General features: G+C 35.7%; 1 protein-coding gene across 16 annotated transcripts in view; it reads left to right on the forward strand.

Annotated features, from left to right (window-relative positions):
- The window catches only part of MEF2A (myocyte enhancer factor 2A), a 166,395-nt gene that overhangs the window by 69,915 nt on the left and 79,469 nt on the right, over positions 1–17,011 (forward strand). For 14 of the 16 annotated variants that reach the window (XM_047766819.1, XM_047766817.1, XM_047766812.1 and 11 more), the window contains exon 3: positions 5,729–5,920. In XM_047766819.1, coding sequence (XP_047622775.1) covers positions 5,867–5,920 — 54 coding nt within the window. In that variant the 5' untranslated portion in view covers positions 5,729–5,866. Of the gene's footprint in view, positions 1–2,526; positions 2,613–5,728; positions 5,921–17,011 lie in introns of all 16 variants that reach the window. The other 2 variants (XM_047766813.1, XM_047766811.1) reach the window with 1 other exon arrangement.

The raw sequence follows: 17,011 nt of genomic DNA on the forward strand, positions 1-17,011 counted from the left end.
CCATCTGTCTTTGGAGTAATGCCTATTTAGATCTTATGCACATTTTTTGATTTTTTTTTTTTTTTGCATGTATTGAGGTGCATGAGATGTTTGTCTATTTTGGAGAATAATTTGCTTTGTGTGCAAAGATTTTTCTCCCATTTTGTTGGTTGTCTTTTCATTTTGTTTATGGTTTCCTTTGTTGCACAAATGCTTTTAAGTTTAATTAGGTCCCATTTGTTTATTTTTGTTTTTATTTTCATTACTCTTAAGAGATAAAATGATATTGATGAGACTTATGTCAGAGAGGGTTCTGCCTGTGCTTTTCCCCCAGGAGTTTTATACTATCCTGCCTTACGTTTAGGTCTTTTAATCCATTTTGAGTTTACTTTTGTGTACAGTGTTATAGAATGTTCTAATTTCATTCTTTTACATATAGCTGTCCAGTTTTCCCAGCACCATTTGTTGAAGAGACTGTCTTTTCTCCACTGTGTATTCTTGACTCCTTTGTCACAGATTAGTTGACCATAGGTACATGGGTTTATCTCTGGGCTTTCTATCCTGTTCCACTGATCTTTCTTTCTGTTTTTGTGCCAGTACTATCCTGTTTTGATGACTGTAGCTTTGTAGTACAGCCTAAAGTCAGGGAGTCTCCAGCTCCATTTTTCTTTCTCAATATTGCTTTGGCTATTTGGGGTCTTCTGTGATTCCATACAAATTTAAAAATTTTTCATTCTAGTTTTGTTAAGAATGCCATTGGTAATTTGATAAGGATTGCATTGAATTTGTAGATTGCCTTGGGAAGTATAGTCATTTTGACATTATAGATTTTTCCAACCTAAGAGTATGGTATATCTTGAAGAATAATTTAACATTGTAGAAAAGAATCGTGGGAGCCAGGATTTAAAAAGGAAGAAGTCCGAATATATGAGACAGGTACTGATAGGATAATAGTTGTGATGGCAGGAATTTGGAGGGCTTTTCTTCTGATTGCCTACCCCCACTCCCCCCCCCCATTGGTAGAATATGTAGCAAAGTCATTAGCTGAATGTGAGGATTAAGGATGAGTCTTGGAGATATGAGAAGATAGGATATGGTATTGCATAATCAACTAGGAAATTGGGAACTGGAAGATTGCTGGGCAGTATGAAGCAAATATTTAAGGTTTGATGTTCATGACCTTCATGAATTCAGCTTGAATTAGCCTAGTTATCCTGGTTGTTTATTCTTCAGGTGTATTCACCTACATGGGAGCAGGCCCTTCTTGGGGTGGTTTTCTTTCCCAGGAAGTGGATGGGGGAAGAGGGAATGTGGGGGACCAAAGGAGTAAGAATGTATGGAAATTAAACTGGATAAGGAGGGATGTAAGAAACAAAGTGGGTGAAGGATAGTGAAAAGAAGGCAATAGCCTTAAAATAAGTTGTAGGACCTAATGGGATGAAAAAATTGTTGCAGTTAGGTTATTAGGCTGTGTGAGCTGGAAATACAGGAGGTAGTGGTTAAAGTTATAACATGCCAATTTAATTTCATGTCAGTAAATAATTTACCATACTTTCAGATTTTTGTTGGTTATTTATATTAGTCTTCGTGTAAAAAATATAGGATACAGTCCATATTCCTTTATCCAAGATCTTTGGGACAGATATGTTTTGGATTATTTTCTGGTTTTCTCTTTTCTCTATTATGCTTTCTAGGAGTTTATCAGTTATTATTATTTTTTCAAAAAAAGAGAAGACATTTTGGCTTTGTTGTTTCTGTGTTTGTTTTCTATTTCATTACTTTTTGCTCTTACCTTTATTTCATCATTTGTACTGTTTGGGGGTTTAGTTTGGTGGTTCTTTTAACTCAAGTGATTGCTTAGAATATTGGTTTTTGCCTTTCTACCATATATATTATAAAGCTAAAAATTTCCCCTTAAGTATAGTTTCAGCTGCATCCAATACATTTTGATATGAACTGCTTTTAATAGCATTTCACTCATTTTTTTTCTAATTTTCACCATGATTTCTTCTTTGATTGATGGGTTATTTAGAAGTTTATTGCTTAATTTTCTCATATATGTTTTCTAGATATATTGTTTTTATTAATTCATATCTTAGGAGTTCTCTCAATGCACAGTAGGTTAAGGGTCCAGCATTATCACTGCAGCAACTTGGCTCGCTGCTATGGCGCTGATTCCATCCCTGGCCCAGAAACTTCCACGTGCTCCAGTGTGGCAAATCTGTCAATCAATCAATCAGTCATAGCTTAATTCGAGGTCAGAGAAACGTGTCTGCCCTTTCAAATTTAACCCTTAGTTTGGGTCCAGCCATGTGGTCACTTATGATAAATGTTTACACTCCACATGTAATTTATTCAACATTAGATGCACATGTAGACATTTGAAGCATTTGTTGATTGTCAGCAAAGAGAATGTGCATATCTAATGTTGCTGGCAATAAGAAAGATGTTACAGTATTATAAGCCTTTGAGCTATTAGCTGCCATGTGTGTTTGTCCTGAATAAGTTTCTAATTGCCTTTCATGTTTGGTTCTTGGTTTTGCTTAGATTTGTAGAATACACCAAACATGTTGAGAAAATGTTTAATTGTGGAGAAGGAAAACAAAGCCACTGGGAAAGTTACTGCATGTGAGGTAATATAGTGTGCATTTTACATCTAACCATGATAATTTACTATTATAAATGGACATTTTCTGTGTTTAATTAAATTTTAAAAGAGAAATGCTTGGAGATTATCAGTTAATACGTAACATAATTTTTCCTATATAAAATAATGGAAAACAAGCTCCTGGTTAGGGTTTTGCACAGAACATCTGCTCTTCAGGAGAAGATAACTGACTTTAAGTGTTTAGGTGCATTCAGAGTTATAATTGCTGTCCCTTCCTGGGGAATTGAACTTTTATTGAAATAAAATACTCCAGTATATGTTTATTTATATTTCTCTGTATATTTATCCCATACATCAACATTTTCTATGATAAAGTATATCTACACAAGCTTTCTTTTGCTTTGTGTTTTACATAGGATATTTCTCCATGCTTTTACTCTTATTTTTTCTGTAGCTTCAAATTTAAGATGTATCCTCTTCAGTCACATTATAATTGGGTTTTGTTTTTCTAAATCTAATTTGGATTATTAATTACTGGTATGCACCTAGACTAATGACACTAGCTAGCCCAGATTACCTTAATCTAATCAGAGATTGAGATGCTTGGAAGCTATACTTCTTTACTTTGTGTGACCTGGTCTCTCTCTGGTTTATCTTTATACCTAGGGTATAATCCTTTGGATTCCCTCCAGATTCCCAATGTGTTTACTGAGGCTGTTCCCCTGAGTCAGGCCCTGAATTGAATTTTTGTGCTCCCACCCACAAAACTGTTGAAAGCTCTGCTTAGCTTCACAACCTCTCAGCCAGTGTTTTATCAATCTACAGATGACTCTGGGGAAAAATGAGTCTAAAGTCTGGTCTCACCTATTTTTTTAGATCTCAGCCCTGCAAATCCTTCTTGTCTTGAAAGTTACTCATTGGTTTTAAACAGATTATTTTTTGTTTTGCTTTCCTAGTGGTTCTCAGGGAAAGATGGGTTTGAAGAACCCACTTCACCATTTGCAAAGCAAAATGCTCAGATATGTTCATAATTTCTTAGGGTATACAACATAATATAGTGATATACCTTTATGAGTTAGCCTATTACGTCTGTGGTGATATGTGTGATTATCTTGCCTGCTACAGGGCAAGTTTTCATAATGGGAATTGGATGCACTGTGATCTTTTGGGTAACATGATTTGGAGTAAGCTAACTTCTGTTGTTCATATTGCAGTCTGTTGAGAAAATAGGAGCATTTTACAGCACAGCTGCTTGTTTACTACCAGTGACTAGCCATCTTTCAGTGCTCTTATGTTTCCCACTTGTTCTGTTGTGAGGCTTTTGCACATGCTATTCTCTCTGGGTAGTAGGTACAGCCTCGTACTCAGGTTTGAGTATGAAATGTGTTCTCTGTGAAGCCTGTCCTGACCATGAATTTAGATCAGATAAGTGAACTTTTGTATAAGCTCATTTGTATGATGATTTGAAAAATGTCTGTTTTCCCCTACCAGTCTCTGAACTCAGATCAGAAATTAGGACTTTTTTTTTGACCATTTTATCATATATACCTAGTCCAGTGTTTGGAAGTACCTGTTTCACAAGGTGATCAGTTAATAGGTTGTCAGTTGTTAATAGATGATCAATTAATATTTGTAAAAATGAAGAAATAACAGAATAAAGTAAGGAAAGATATGTAAGAAATGCTGTGCTGATAATAATGGTGGTTGTGATAAAAATTGAAAAACACTGCTTTTGAGCAAAAGCCAGATTTAGTCAAACACTGGATTTGCACAATACAGCTGAAGTTTTATACAGTTACATTTACAGTATTAAAAATACTTGAAAAAATTCCCGAGAATTTATTATTATGAATGCTTTCACATTTATCCCCCTCCCCTGTAAATATTTTATTACATAAACTTTGAAAGCACTAGGTTTTTGACACAGCTATCATTCAGAGGACGACAAATTATATCATTGCCGGTCATTCTACTACTGAGATAAATGGAATAAAAAATCATTGTTCTTGAAAGCGTCACAGTCTCAGAGGAAACTGATCTTGGAATTTATAAACACATACCCACAAAGTAAGGTGCTATGGTTTATTCTATCAAGGGGAATTGGTCTTGGCTTCATCAAGGAGATGAGACCTTCAAACTGAATCTTGACTCATAAGGATAGTTAATTAAATGGCTAAAGGAATAGCGTTTCAGAGTTCCCGGTGTGGCTTAGTGGTAACGTATCCAACTAGTATCCATGAGGAGCAGGTTTACTGATCCCTGGCCTTGCTCAGTGGGTTAAGGATCTGGTGTTGCTGTGAACTATGGTGTAAATCACAGACATGGTTTGGATCTGACATTGCTGTGGCATAGGCTAGCAGCTGCAGCTCCGATTAGACCCCTGGCCTGGGAACTTCCATAAGCCGCAGTTGCGGCCCTAAGAAGTCAAAAAAAAAAAAAAAAAGAAAAGAAATAATATTTCATTTAGGTGCATGTTATAAAAGTATGTATTGTCTTTGTGGATGGACAAACAGTAATTTTGTTGGTAGCTAGGGCATTTTGTAAGAAGAATTTATAAAGGCAGATTGGGGCCACCTAGATTATTAGTTCATCCTTGGACATGTTGACCATAAAAAGCTTTTAAAGATATTCCATAATGTTTCAAATTAGAAGATCTAGAGCCAGACTTCCTGAGTTCATATTTCAAGCTCTACCACTCACTCACTGTGTGACCTTGAACACATTATTTAACCTCTCTGCCTTAATACTCCTGTTTATAAAGTAGAGAGGATAATTATAACTCAGAAGATGGAAGTTATCATTGAATGAGTTAAGATGTATTATGTCCTTAGAAAAGTGCCTAGCACATAGAAAAATCTCTGAGTGTTGGCTTTTATTGCTGCTATTTTTATATACATTGAGGAAAAACCTCAAAGGTTATAATTTAACTCTTTTAGCCAGAACTAGAGGTATGAAGAGGTTCAAGAGATACTTTAACGGTAAAATTAACAAGTCTTCAACTTGTTTACTGATTTTATGTAATAAAAAAGCTCAACAATAATGCTTCTGTGTGCACTATAAAGGCAGGTTTGAAATTTGTGTAACATTTTCATGATTTGCAAACTTATAAAATTTAAATTTTCTATTTGTGTTTTCTTTTAGAGTTTATAGAGAATTTCAACTGTAGCTCTTGAACTAGAAGCTGAAATAATAGAAGCTGTTTACAATGCATTAGGGTATTGAAGAAAATTAATTTTTGAGTTAAATATTTGGAATATAAAGAAGGGAAGGTGACTGAAAATGGGGCGGAAGAAAATACAAATCACACGCATAATGGATGAAAGGAACCGACAGGTAAATATAAATTTTAATTTATTTAATTGATGTAAAACATTTTTTAAAAAGGGATGCAGGATAGAATGGTTGGTTTTTTAAAAAAATTTAATTTCAGGAAAAATATTTTTATTTCTGTGCTACATTAAAATTTTTAGAAGTCAAAAACTTTTGACTTTTCAAAATGTGCCTTAAAGAAACTTTTAATTATAAAAATTGTTTTTGTTAATTATAGAAAACATAGGTGATCAAAATAGGAAAAGAAAAATCACTAGTCTCACCACTAAAATCCATTGTATAGATTTATCATAATATGCTTTAGTCTTCTATACATTTGATTTTGTCTGATTGTTAGTTTTATAGGCATTGATAATCATTTTAAATTATCACCTCTATTTTCATGATTTGATAATTCCTAAATTAACTATGGTTACCAGTGAGTTGTTCTGGTCAGATTTTCTGATTAATCAACAAATAGTGAATTTTTTTTACAGCTCTTATTATCAAATATTTCTAAGTTATATATATGTATGTGTATATATATATATATACACACACAGACATACATATATCAACTTTAATTGATAAAATATATCAAACTTAGTTTTCAGTACAATGTAAGTAAACCCTTAATTCAAGATAATTGTGATGACACTGGTATGTGAACACCAGAAGTTGTAAGTTTTTAAAGCCGGGGTGAGCAAATTATGTTCTGTGGGCTGGCTCCCTGTTTTTATAAATAAAGCATTATCAGGACATTGCCATGTGAATTTCTTTACATATTGTCCATGACTGCTTTCACATTAAAACAGCAAAGTTGAGTAGTTTCCCTAGAGACTATAAGGACCATCAACCTAAAATCTACTCTGGCCTTCTAAGAAAAAGTTTGCCAACCACTCGTTTTAAAGAAAAGAAGGAAGATACTGCTGTGATTTATGTGAAAGAGTATTCTGCCTATGTTTTCCTTTAAGAGTTTTATAGTATCTGGTCTTATGTTTAGGTCCTAAATCCACTCCTAGAGTAATGAAAATAAAAGCAAAACTAAACAAATGGGACATAAGGAAACTTAAAAGCTTTTGCACAACAAAGGAAACTGTAAACAAAAAAGAATGGGAGAAAATATTTCCGAATGAAGTGACTGACAGATTAATCTCCAAAATAGAGAAACAACTCATGCAGCTCAATATCAAAAAAGCAAACAACCCAATCAAAAAATGTGCAGGAGGTATATAAATAGGCATTTTCCAAAGAAGACATACAGATGGCCAAAAGCACATGAAAGGAAGCTGAACATCGCTAATTATTAGAGAAATGCAAATCAAAACTACAGTGAGGTATCACCTGGTGCCAGTCAAAATGGCCATCAAAAAAATCTACAAAAAAAAAAAAATCTACAGACAGTAAATGTTGGCGAGGGTATGGAGAAAAGGGAACCTTTCTACACTGTTGGTGGGAATGTAAGCTGGTGCAACCACTGTAGAGAATAGTATGGAGGTTCTGTAAAAAACTAAATATAGGAGTTCCTGTCGTGGCGCAGTGGAAACGAATCCAACTAGGAACCATGAGGTTGTGGATTCGACCCCTGGCCTCGCTCACTGGGTTAAGGATCTGGCGTTGCCATGAGCTGTGGTGTAGGTCTCAGATGCGGCTTGGATCTGCCATAGGCTGGCAGCTGTATCTCCGATCTGACCCCTAGCCTGGGAATCTCCATATGCTACAGGTGAGGCCCTAAAAAGGACAAAAGACAAAAAAAAAAAAACCCCAAAAAAACAAACTAAACTGAATACAGAAGTTCCTGCCATGGTGCAGTGGATTAAGAATCCAACTGTAGCAGCTCAGGTAGCTGTCAAGTTGTGGGTTTGATCCCTGGCCTGGCACAGTGGGTTAAAGGATATGGCATTGCCACAGATGAGGCTTGGATTTAATCCCTAGCCTGGGAATTTACATATGCCAGAGGTGTGGCCATAAAACAAACAAAAAACTAAATCTAGAACTACCATGTGATCCAGGAATCCCACTCCTTGACACATATCCAGAGAAACTATTATTTGAAAAGATACACACACCTCAGTGTTCCTTGCACCACTATTTACAATAGCCAAGACATGGGAAGCAACCTAAATGTTCATCAACAGAGGAATGGATAAAGAAGATGTGGTACATACATATATGATGAACTATTAGACATAAAAAATGAAATAACGCCATTTACAGCAACATGGATGGACCTAGAAATTATCATACTAATTGAAGTAAGTTAGAGAAAGATATAATATGTGATCACTAATATGTGGAATCTAACAAAAAGTGATACAAAAGAACTTATGAAACAGCCTTGAAGATTTTGTAACCAAAGATATTGTTACCAAAGGGGAAATGTGAGGTAGGAGCGATAAATTAGTGGGTTGGGATTGATATATATACACTACTATATATAAAATAGGTAACAAGGCCCTACTGTGTAGCACAAGGTAATCTACTCAATACTGCGTAATAACCTATATAGGAAGGTAATCTGAAAAGAAACAGATATATGTATAACTGATTTACTTTGCTGTAGCTGAGTATCTATCACTATCACTTCCTAAGTCAACTGTACCCCAGTAAAATTTATTTTAAAGAACAAAGAAGGAAAAATAATATCATAGAATGCTGTCTCCAAAAAGGTTGCATATCAGAAGTTTCAAGAACAGCTGGTTTTTGGAATCTTACCAGGAACAGAACAGTACTGAAAATGTGTTCTGCAAAGCCTGAGCAGTAGTTCATCTATAATTGAAGACAGAAATTCAAGTAAGCAGCTGGTAAAGATGTTAGTGGAAGTGATTAGGGTTAGACCAAATTGAAGAAAGCCCTTTTTTCAGTTCATGAAGATTTGTTAAAGTGTAAGGCTCACTCAGTATGATTCATTATAAGGACCGATAAATAGAGAAGAAAAAATAACCATTCCAAGATTCCAAAGGAATGATTCTAAGCAAGATTGCAAGTAAATTTCCCTTCACAAGTCTGAGGATGGTGACATGTAGAGGGCTCTGGGGACCTGTTTCATGAACAGGTATGGTATATATGTAAAATAGGGCTTATTAGGGAGTCCTCTACATAAAAGCATACATAAAGCACACAAGATCCTGTGAGCTCTCATTATCCCGTAGAGAATCATGTTTAAAATGAGCATAAATAGACTAGAAGTACCAGTAGAGAGGACTCCACATGTTTAGAGGAAAGGAGAACTAGCAATATGTAAGTGACTGTGTAATGGAACTTTTAAGCTAAGGAAATGTCCTGGTTGAAAAAATGGAGCCTGCCACTATATCTCAATAACAAGAATTAGCCTGTACCTATGTTGAATTTATTTGCTAATAAGTCAGCACTTTGCCAAGAGCCAAATGGGACAAGAGTTTCTGAATTCCTCCTCAGACGATTTTGGCAAAAAATGCAGGAAAGATATAAAAAAAGGTAGTTGGGCAGTTTATTTCTAAGGTTAGATTGGTCACAGACACAATTTGTCATAAGCTAAAACAGTATCTTAATTTTATTGATTTTGGGAGTTGCCATTGTGACTCAGTGGATATGAACCCCACTAGCACCAATGATGCTGGTTCAATCCTTTGCCTTGCTTAGTGGTTTAAGGATCCTGCATTGCCATGAACTGTGGCGTAAGTCACATACACAGCTTGGATCCTGAGCTGCTGTGGCTGTGGTGTAGGCCGGCAGCTGCAGCTCGCATTTGACGGACCCCTAGCCTGGGAACTTCCATATGCCACAGGTGAAGTCCTAAAAATGTAAATTAAAAAAAAAATAAAGTTTTACTGATTTTGGAATTTGTGGATTCTGAGTTAAAAGTTTCATTATTCTGGGAGTTCCCGTCGTGGCGCAGTGGTTAACGAATCCAACTAGGAACCATGAGGTTGCGGGTTCGGTCCCTGGCCTTGCTCAGTGGGTTAACGATCCGGCGTTGCCGTGAGCTGTGGTGTAGGTTGCAGACACGGCTCGGATCCCGCGTTTCTGTGGCTCTGGTGTAGGCTGGTGGCTACAGCTCTGATTCAACCCCTAGCCTGCCCTGGGGAACCTCCATATGCGGCAGGAGCGGCCCAAGAAATAGCAACAACAACAACAACAACAAAGTTTCATTATTCTTTAATTAAAAGGGGAAAAATTGTTTCTGTGCAGAAGAGCCGTCATTTATTTCGTACAAATTTGAATACCTCCTATATTTGAGAGACTGTTGGGCACCGGAAACTCATTAAAAATACATAGCCTACGTGTAAGATTTAAGTATTTTGCAAATAGAAGTAATCTTTGGTAATGGGAATGTTTATGAAAGGAACCACCCAATATCCATTGGTGGGATACTTCAGGAGCATTTATTGAAGGAGGTAATAACAAATAGAGTTTTGAATTACCAGAGTTTTTGAGCTAGTAAGATAAATATCACACTTTAAGTCATTGGAACAGTGAATGAAAAATCTTGGGGTGACACTATTATGCACTTAAATAGCTTTTTCACCTCACTTCCACTTAGAAATTTCTGGTAAAACTGTATGTTTGTCCTTTTTGGGTGAACACACTACTTTTAAAAAAGTAAACTTTAAAGTATGACAAAAAGAAAAGTCTACAAATTCTAAGTATGTGTCTCAGTGAATTTTTGCAAAAAAGAACATGGCCATGTAGGCAGCATACTTCACTCTACTACCTCAGAAACACCCTTTGACCTTTTGCCCAGTGGTTATCACCCTGTCGCAAGGAAGGTCATTAACCTAACTTCTAACACCAGAGGTTAATTTATGCCCATTGTTAAATTTTTTATAAATAGCATACATTCTTTCCTGCAGCATTATGTTTGTGAAATTCATCAGTGTTACTGTTGCATGGAGATAGATTTTTTTTTTCCTCTTGTATACTTTATTTTTTGATTTTATTTTATTTTTTTTTTAATTTTATTTTCCCACTGTACAGCAAGGGGGTCAGGTTATCCTTACATGTATACATTACAATTACATTTTTCCCCCAGCCTTTCTTCTGTTGCAACATGAGTATCTAGACAAAGTTCTCAGTGCTATTCAGCAGGATCTCCTTGTAAATCTATTCTAAGTTGTGTCTGATAAGCCCAAGCTCCCGATCCCTCCCACTCCCTCCCCCTCCCATCAGGCAGCCACAAGTCTCTTCTCTAAGTCCATGATTTTCTTTTCTAAGGAGATGTTCATTTGTGCTGGATATTAGATTCCAGTTATGAGTGATATCATATGGTATTTGTCTTTGTCTTTCTGGCTCATTTCACTCAGTATGAGATTCTCTAGTTCCATCCATGTTGCTGCAAATGGCATTATGTCATTCTTTTTTATGGCTGAGTAGTATTCCATTGTGTATATATACCACCTCTTCCGAATCCAATCCTCTGTCAATGGACATTTGGGTTGTTTCCATGTCCTGGCTATTGTGAATAGTGCTGCAATGAACATGCGGGTGCATGTGTCTCTTTTAAGTAGAGTTTTGTCCGGATAGATGCCCAAGAGTGGGATTGTGGGGTCATATGGAAGTTCTATGTATAGATTTCTAAGGTATCTCCAAACTGTTCTCCATAGTGGCTGTACCAGTTTACATTCCCACCAGCAGTGCAGGAGGGTTCCCTTTTCTCCACAGCCCCTCCAGCACTTGTTATTTGTGGATTTATTAATGATGGCCATTCTGACTGGTGTGAGGTGATATCTCGTGGTAGTTTTGATTTGCATTTCTCTTATAATCAGCGATGTTGAGCATTTTTTCATGTGTTTGTTGGCCAGGAGATAGATTTTGTACGTTTTCAGTAATTTTTAATATTCTATTGTGTGAATAGAATACAATGCATATATTTTTTTCTCTTGTAAATAGCCTTTTGGGTTGTTTTTTACTTTGCAACTATTTTGATGACTCTTGTTTTGACTATTCTTGTATATACCTATGTCTTTTGGTACCCACAGACACCTGGGTGGTTCAGTTGTTAAATCACAGAGTATATTTGTGATGAACTTTAATAGCAGTTGACAAGGAGTTTTCTAAAGTGGTTGTGCTGATTTATAGTTTACACTCTTCTGACAGTATGTAAGAGTTCCAGCTCTCCTAAATCTTCACCAGTACTTGGTATTGTCCTTTTTATTTTAGACATTCAGTAGGTGAGCAACAGTAACATTTTAAGTTTGTTTAATGTCTGGGGAAGTTGCTGTCTTTTCATATTTTTATTGGCCATCTACTTTTGTGACTTACCTGTTTACTTCCTTTCCTATTTTTTTTTCCAAATGGGCTGCCTGCCTGCCTTTTTCATATGAATTAGTATATATGCTATATATACATAAACTATTCTGAGTTTTTGATCCATCCTCTACATTATAAATATTTTCTCTCACACTGTGGCTTACCTTTTTACTTTAATTATTTTTAAGTGAATAACATTAATGTTGTTCAGTTTACCTTTTTTTCTCCATTTATGACTAGTATTCCTTGTGTTATATTTCAGAAATCTTTACCTGACACCTGGCCATGAAGATCATCTTCTGTGCTTTCTTCTATTTCACCTATCATGTTTTAGATCTGCTGTTCATTTTGAATTTGTTTTTGTGTGTGGCCTCAGGTGTAGGGATCAAAATTTTTTATTTTTCAGATGGATATTCAGTTGACCCAGTGCAAATTATTGCACAAACCATCCCAAGAAAACAAACAAAGAAAACTTATTGGAATTCAGATTTTTTTTCCCCCCTTTGGATATATGAATTGATTTAGGGAGAACTGAAAACTTGTAATCTATGAATATGTTCCTTCCTCCATCCATCCCTCCCTCCCTTTCCTCCCTTTCCTCCCTCACTCATTCCCTTCTTTTCCTTTCTTCCCCCCAACCCTTCCACAGAGCGTCAGAGTGACCAGCTCAGTCCTTCCCTTCTCACTGGTATATTAGCCCCTAGAGTCTTCCATTTTGTGTCTTCAACCCCCCAGGACAAAAGCTCTGTCTCTCAGTAGCAACCCATTGCCCCAAAGGACTAGATACTATACCCAGAATCAGTAAATACCTGCAGGGCAAAGGCAGCTGCAGAGCACCATCTCTCATTCCTCTAGAGTCTTGGCATCTTCAGTACTTCCCACTTTAGCAGCTTTCTCATGTATTTGGTGTATTCCAGTCTGTTTTTATAGTTTATCTCAGTGAGTTCTTTGATCTTCTACCGGTTATTCCATCTTATTTAGAGACGGACATCCTCTTATACTTTAAAAAAAATTAAAAAAAAGTAAATTTTTAAAAAATACAGAGAAAAATATTCACTTACATTTATTATCCAGAACTAACATATGTCAGTTCTTACATATTTGCTGTCTCCATTTATAGAGGCACTGGATTTTGTGGGCTAGCCCTTTAGTCTTATTCTTTTTCTTTATAGTCATTGCAACACTGGAGTAAAATGACAATTTAAAAATAAAATTTATGTTTATTTTGCCTGATACTGAAATATGTTTATTAATACTGATATTTTAAGTTTTAAATTTTATAATATTTAAAATAAAATGAAATAAAATATTTAATATGTTTCAAGTACCAAAATTTAAAACCTGTTGCAGGAGTTCCCTTTGTTGACGAACCTGACTAGGATCCATGAGGATGCAGGTTTGATTCCTGGCCTTGCTCGAGGGGTTAAGGATCCAGCATTGCTGTGAGCTGTGGTGTAGGTCACAGACGTAGCTTGGATCCTGTGTTGCTGTGGCTGTGTGGTAGGCCGGCAGCTGTAGCTCCAATTCAACCCCTAGCCTGGGAACTTCCATATGCCAAGGGTGCGGCCCTAAAAAGCAAAATAAATAAATAAAAAATAAAGTCTGTTGCAAAACAAAGATTCTGATTTAGTAATCAAAGTAATAGAAGAATTCTTAGTAATCCAAGTAATGGTGGCTTTGTAAATCCTAACTCTCTGAACATAATTTCTTCAAAAATAAATACTGAAAAACAAAAAGAGCAAATAGAATTACATAAAACTTACAACCTTGGCACAACTAGAAGGCAAAAAATGTCCAAATTCACATTACCTCCAAGTGGAAAATTATTAGCAAGTCACAGTATACTGTTGAACTTATACTGCAAGTCTTTGAAGTGAGCAAGGGTACTTCAGGAAAAAGTATGTGGAAATGAGAACAGGAGACCATGTAGGTATCTTGAGATTGATTTGAGATCACTACCAAGAAGAGGAAGTCTACTGTTAAGTACAGAAATTTTGAAAAATATTCTTTGTAGATCATAAGAGACCACAGGTAAAGAAAGGACTTAAAATGTATGGTGCTCAAGGAAGTATGTAGTCTTGATAAAGCAACTGCTTGAGGAGAAAGAGGGTAAAAAGGAAGGCAAAAGTACTCTTTGGAAAATGCTAGTTGAATGGAAATGAAGAGAAGAGATAGATACAAATCCTTCAAATCCTGCAAAGGATATATTTACCAAAGGACACAACACTCCTCTCCCCACTACCGATATCTTCCATTAAAGAGACTATTCTTAATTCCTTTAAAAGGAGAGATGCTATTGAACTAAGAATATTTTAAACCACCCTCCACTGTTGTTTCTTTCCATAGAAATTCAGTGCTATAAATAGTCTTCTCCTGTGCAAACTATTGTAAAGAAGAAAACAAAATGATATTCAGATTATTTAGGTGATGAGGTTGTTTCCCCCCCAAACAATGAAAAAGTAGGAAAAAGCTTATATGACTTTCCAAGCTGGAATAAATTTCCTTAAACAAATATTTAGGAATATTACAGACAAAAAAAATCATGGTTAAGAATTTTGAAATACTCTGAAAGAAAGTGGATTTTTAGAAAAAGCATAACTGAAACAAATGATTAAACTCCAGAAGGAAAAAAGATAAAGTCATATCAAAACAAAGACTAAATTATGCAGTGATTAGGGAATAATAGATTCAAATGAAATCTTATTATTAATTGAAAGGAGGTAGGGAAAAATCTAAATGAATGAAAATGAGACAAGTAATTTCAGAAGGTTAGAGAGAAGTTGGTTGAAAAAGGATATGGATAAAGAAGGTCCAACTTATGTATAATTGCAGTCCCTAAAGAAGTAAAACAAAACCTTAGAACCAGAACTAATATTTTTAATTAAAGTTTTCATAAAGAAGAGAAAACAAGATGTCAAGGATTAGGTGGAAATGCAGAGATGAACCTTGATACATATCCTACTGAAATGATTAGATTTTAAGATAAGGAAAAAATCCTCAGGGCTTCTAGGTATAAACAACCACACATTTATAAGTACAGAGAATTAGACTGATACTAACTTTTGCAAAATGAATAGATAATAAAATAGAGCAGCATTTTTTAAAAATGCGAGGGAAAAGTCTGAAGCAAGGATTTCATTTGCAGTCAAGCTGTATTCAACTACAAAAGTTATAAAAACAAGTTTTAAACATACTAGAGTTCAGGGAGTTTTGTGCTTGCGAACTATTATTGTACAGTGTAGTGGTGGATAAGCTTCATACAACTGAGAGATGCCTCAGGAAACTAAGGCCAAAAGGTCCATGACCAACATTTAATATACCTAATTATAGATTTGAGCCTAAAGCAACATGGGGGCAAGGGTGGATGAATAATATGTCATATTTATTATATATGACTTTATTTTGACAAAATAGAAATAATGCAACTGAGACATGATAGAAAGGAGAGAGAAAGAGGAAAGTAGAACACGCACACTGGTTATTGTTTAGGCAATAAGTGAGAGTTAAAGAATGTCATTAAGATTTGACAGACCAAATAGTGACTACAAAGGTATCCACTAGAACAAAAATGCTAATCTTCCTTAAATTTCTTCTAAAGGAGCAAAGAAAACACATTATTTTTAGAGAGGAGAAATAGGAAATACACATAATGTGTATAACTTAAATATTTATTAAAATATTAAAGTGACAATGAAATCTCCAAGTGTTATCAATCAAATTGTTACCATCCCAGGCCCTTGGCCTCCTTAATCAGTAGAAATTGGTAAGAGGCCAGACAGGAAGATTGAGGCAAGACTTTATTGGGGCCACTGCTGTAGCAGTGGAGAGGGAAAACACAAGAGGTTCTCTTGCTCACTCCCTGAGAAGGGAGGTGAGCTGTTTCCTTATATGGAATAATCATTACTAGTTAGTAACATGCATATTAAATGAGATTTTTATTTTGCACTTTTCATACTAGCAAAAAAAGTAACATTTATATGAAAAAATTATGAAATTATTTAAGGGAGTATCTTAGAACTATGCTACTGAACTTAGAGACATATCTACAAAGTGCGGTTAAATGAGGAAAATAAAGAGTATTGATAGAGGCCCTGTTTTGTAAAATGCTGACAAGATCCCTTACATGCGTATGTATACCTGTAAATGTGTATATGGTTATATGGTCTTGCCCAAAAATGTGGAATGAAAGATACTAAATTGAAAATAAGGCTTAAGGGGTTTATGTTGGTGCAGGGGAAAATAAAGGGGCAGGCAAAACACATTATATGCATTAAGGACTTTTTTAAAAGATTAAATAATGATGAGATTTAAAAACTATTAGGAAAAACTATTAGAAAAAAACTTGTTGTAAAGTGTGTTCCACAGAGAAGGAAAATAACAACGTTCCTAAGGTGGAAAGTGGCTGGTGGTTAAGGAAAACACGCACATGCATGCATGCTCTCACTCATTCATGCACCATCATGCACCAGTGCAGCATAGTGGGTGTAACAGAGAATGATAAGAAATAAGATCAGGAGTTCCCCTTGTGGCTCAGTGGTTAACAAATCTGACTAGGATCCATGAGGTTGTGGGTTCGATCTCTGGCCTCGCTCAGTGGGTTAAGGATCCAGCGTTGCCATGAGCTGTGGTGTAGGTCGCAGTTGCAGCTCAGATCCCGTTGCTGTGGCTCTGGTGTAGGCTGGTGGCTATACCTCTGATTAGACCCCTAGCCTGGGAACCTCCATATGCCATGGGAGCAGCCCTAGAAAAGGCAAAAAGACAAAAAAAAAGAAAAAAAGAAATAAGGTCAGATAGTTTGAGGCCAGATCGTTTATTTTGTTTTCTTAATGAGTTTGGTTATTACTTTCAGTGCAGTGAATAACTCTTAAATTCCCACTTACCCATTTT

Source organism: Phacochoerus africanus, chromosome 2 (assembly GCF_016906955.1).
Source record: "Phacochoerus africanus isolate WHEZ1 chromosome 2, ROS_Pafr_v1, whole genome shotgun sequence".
Lineage (NCBI taxonomy): Eukaryota > Metazoa > Chordata > Mammalia > Artiodactyla > Suidae > Phacochoerus > Phacochoerus africanus.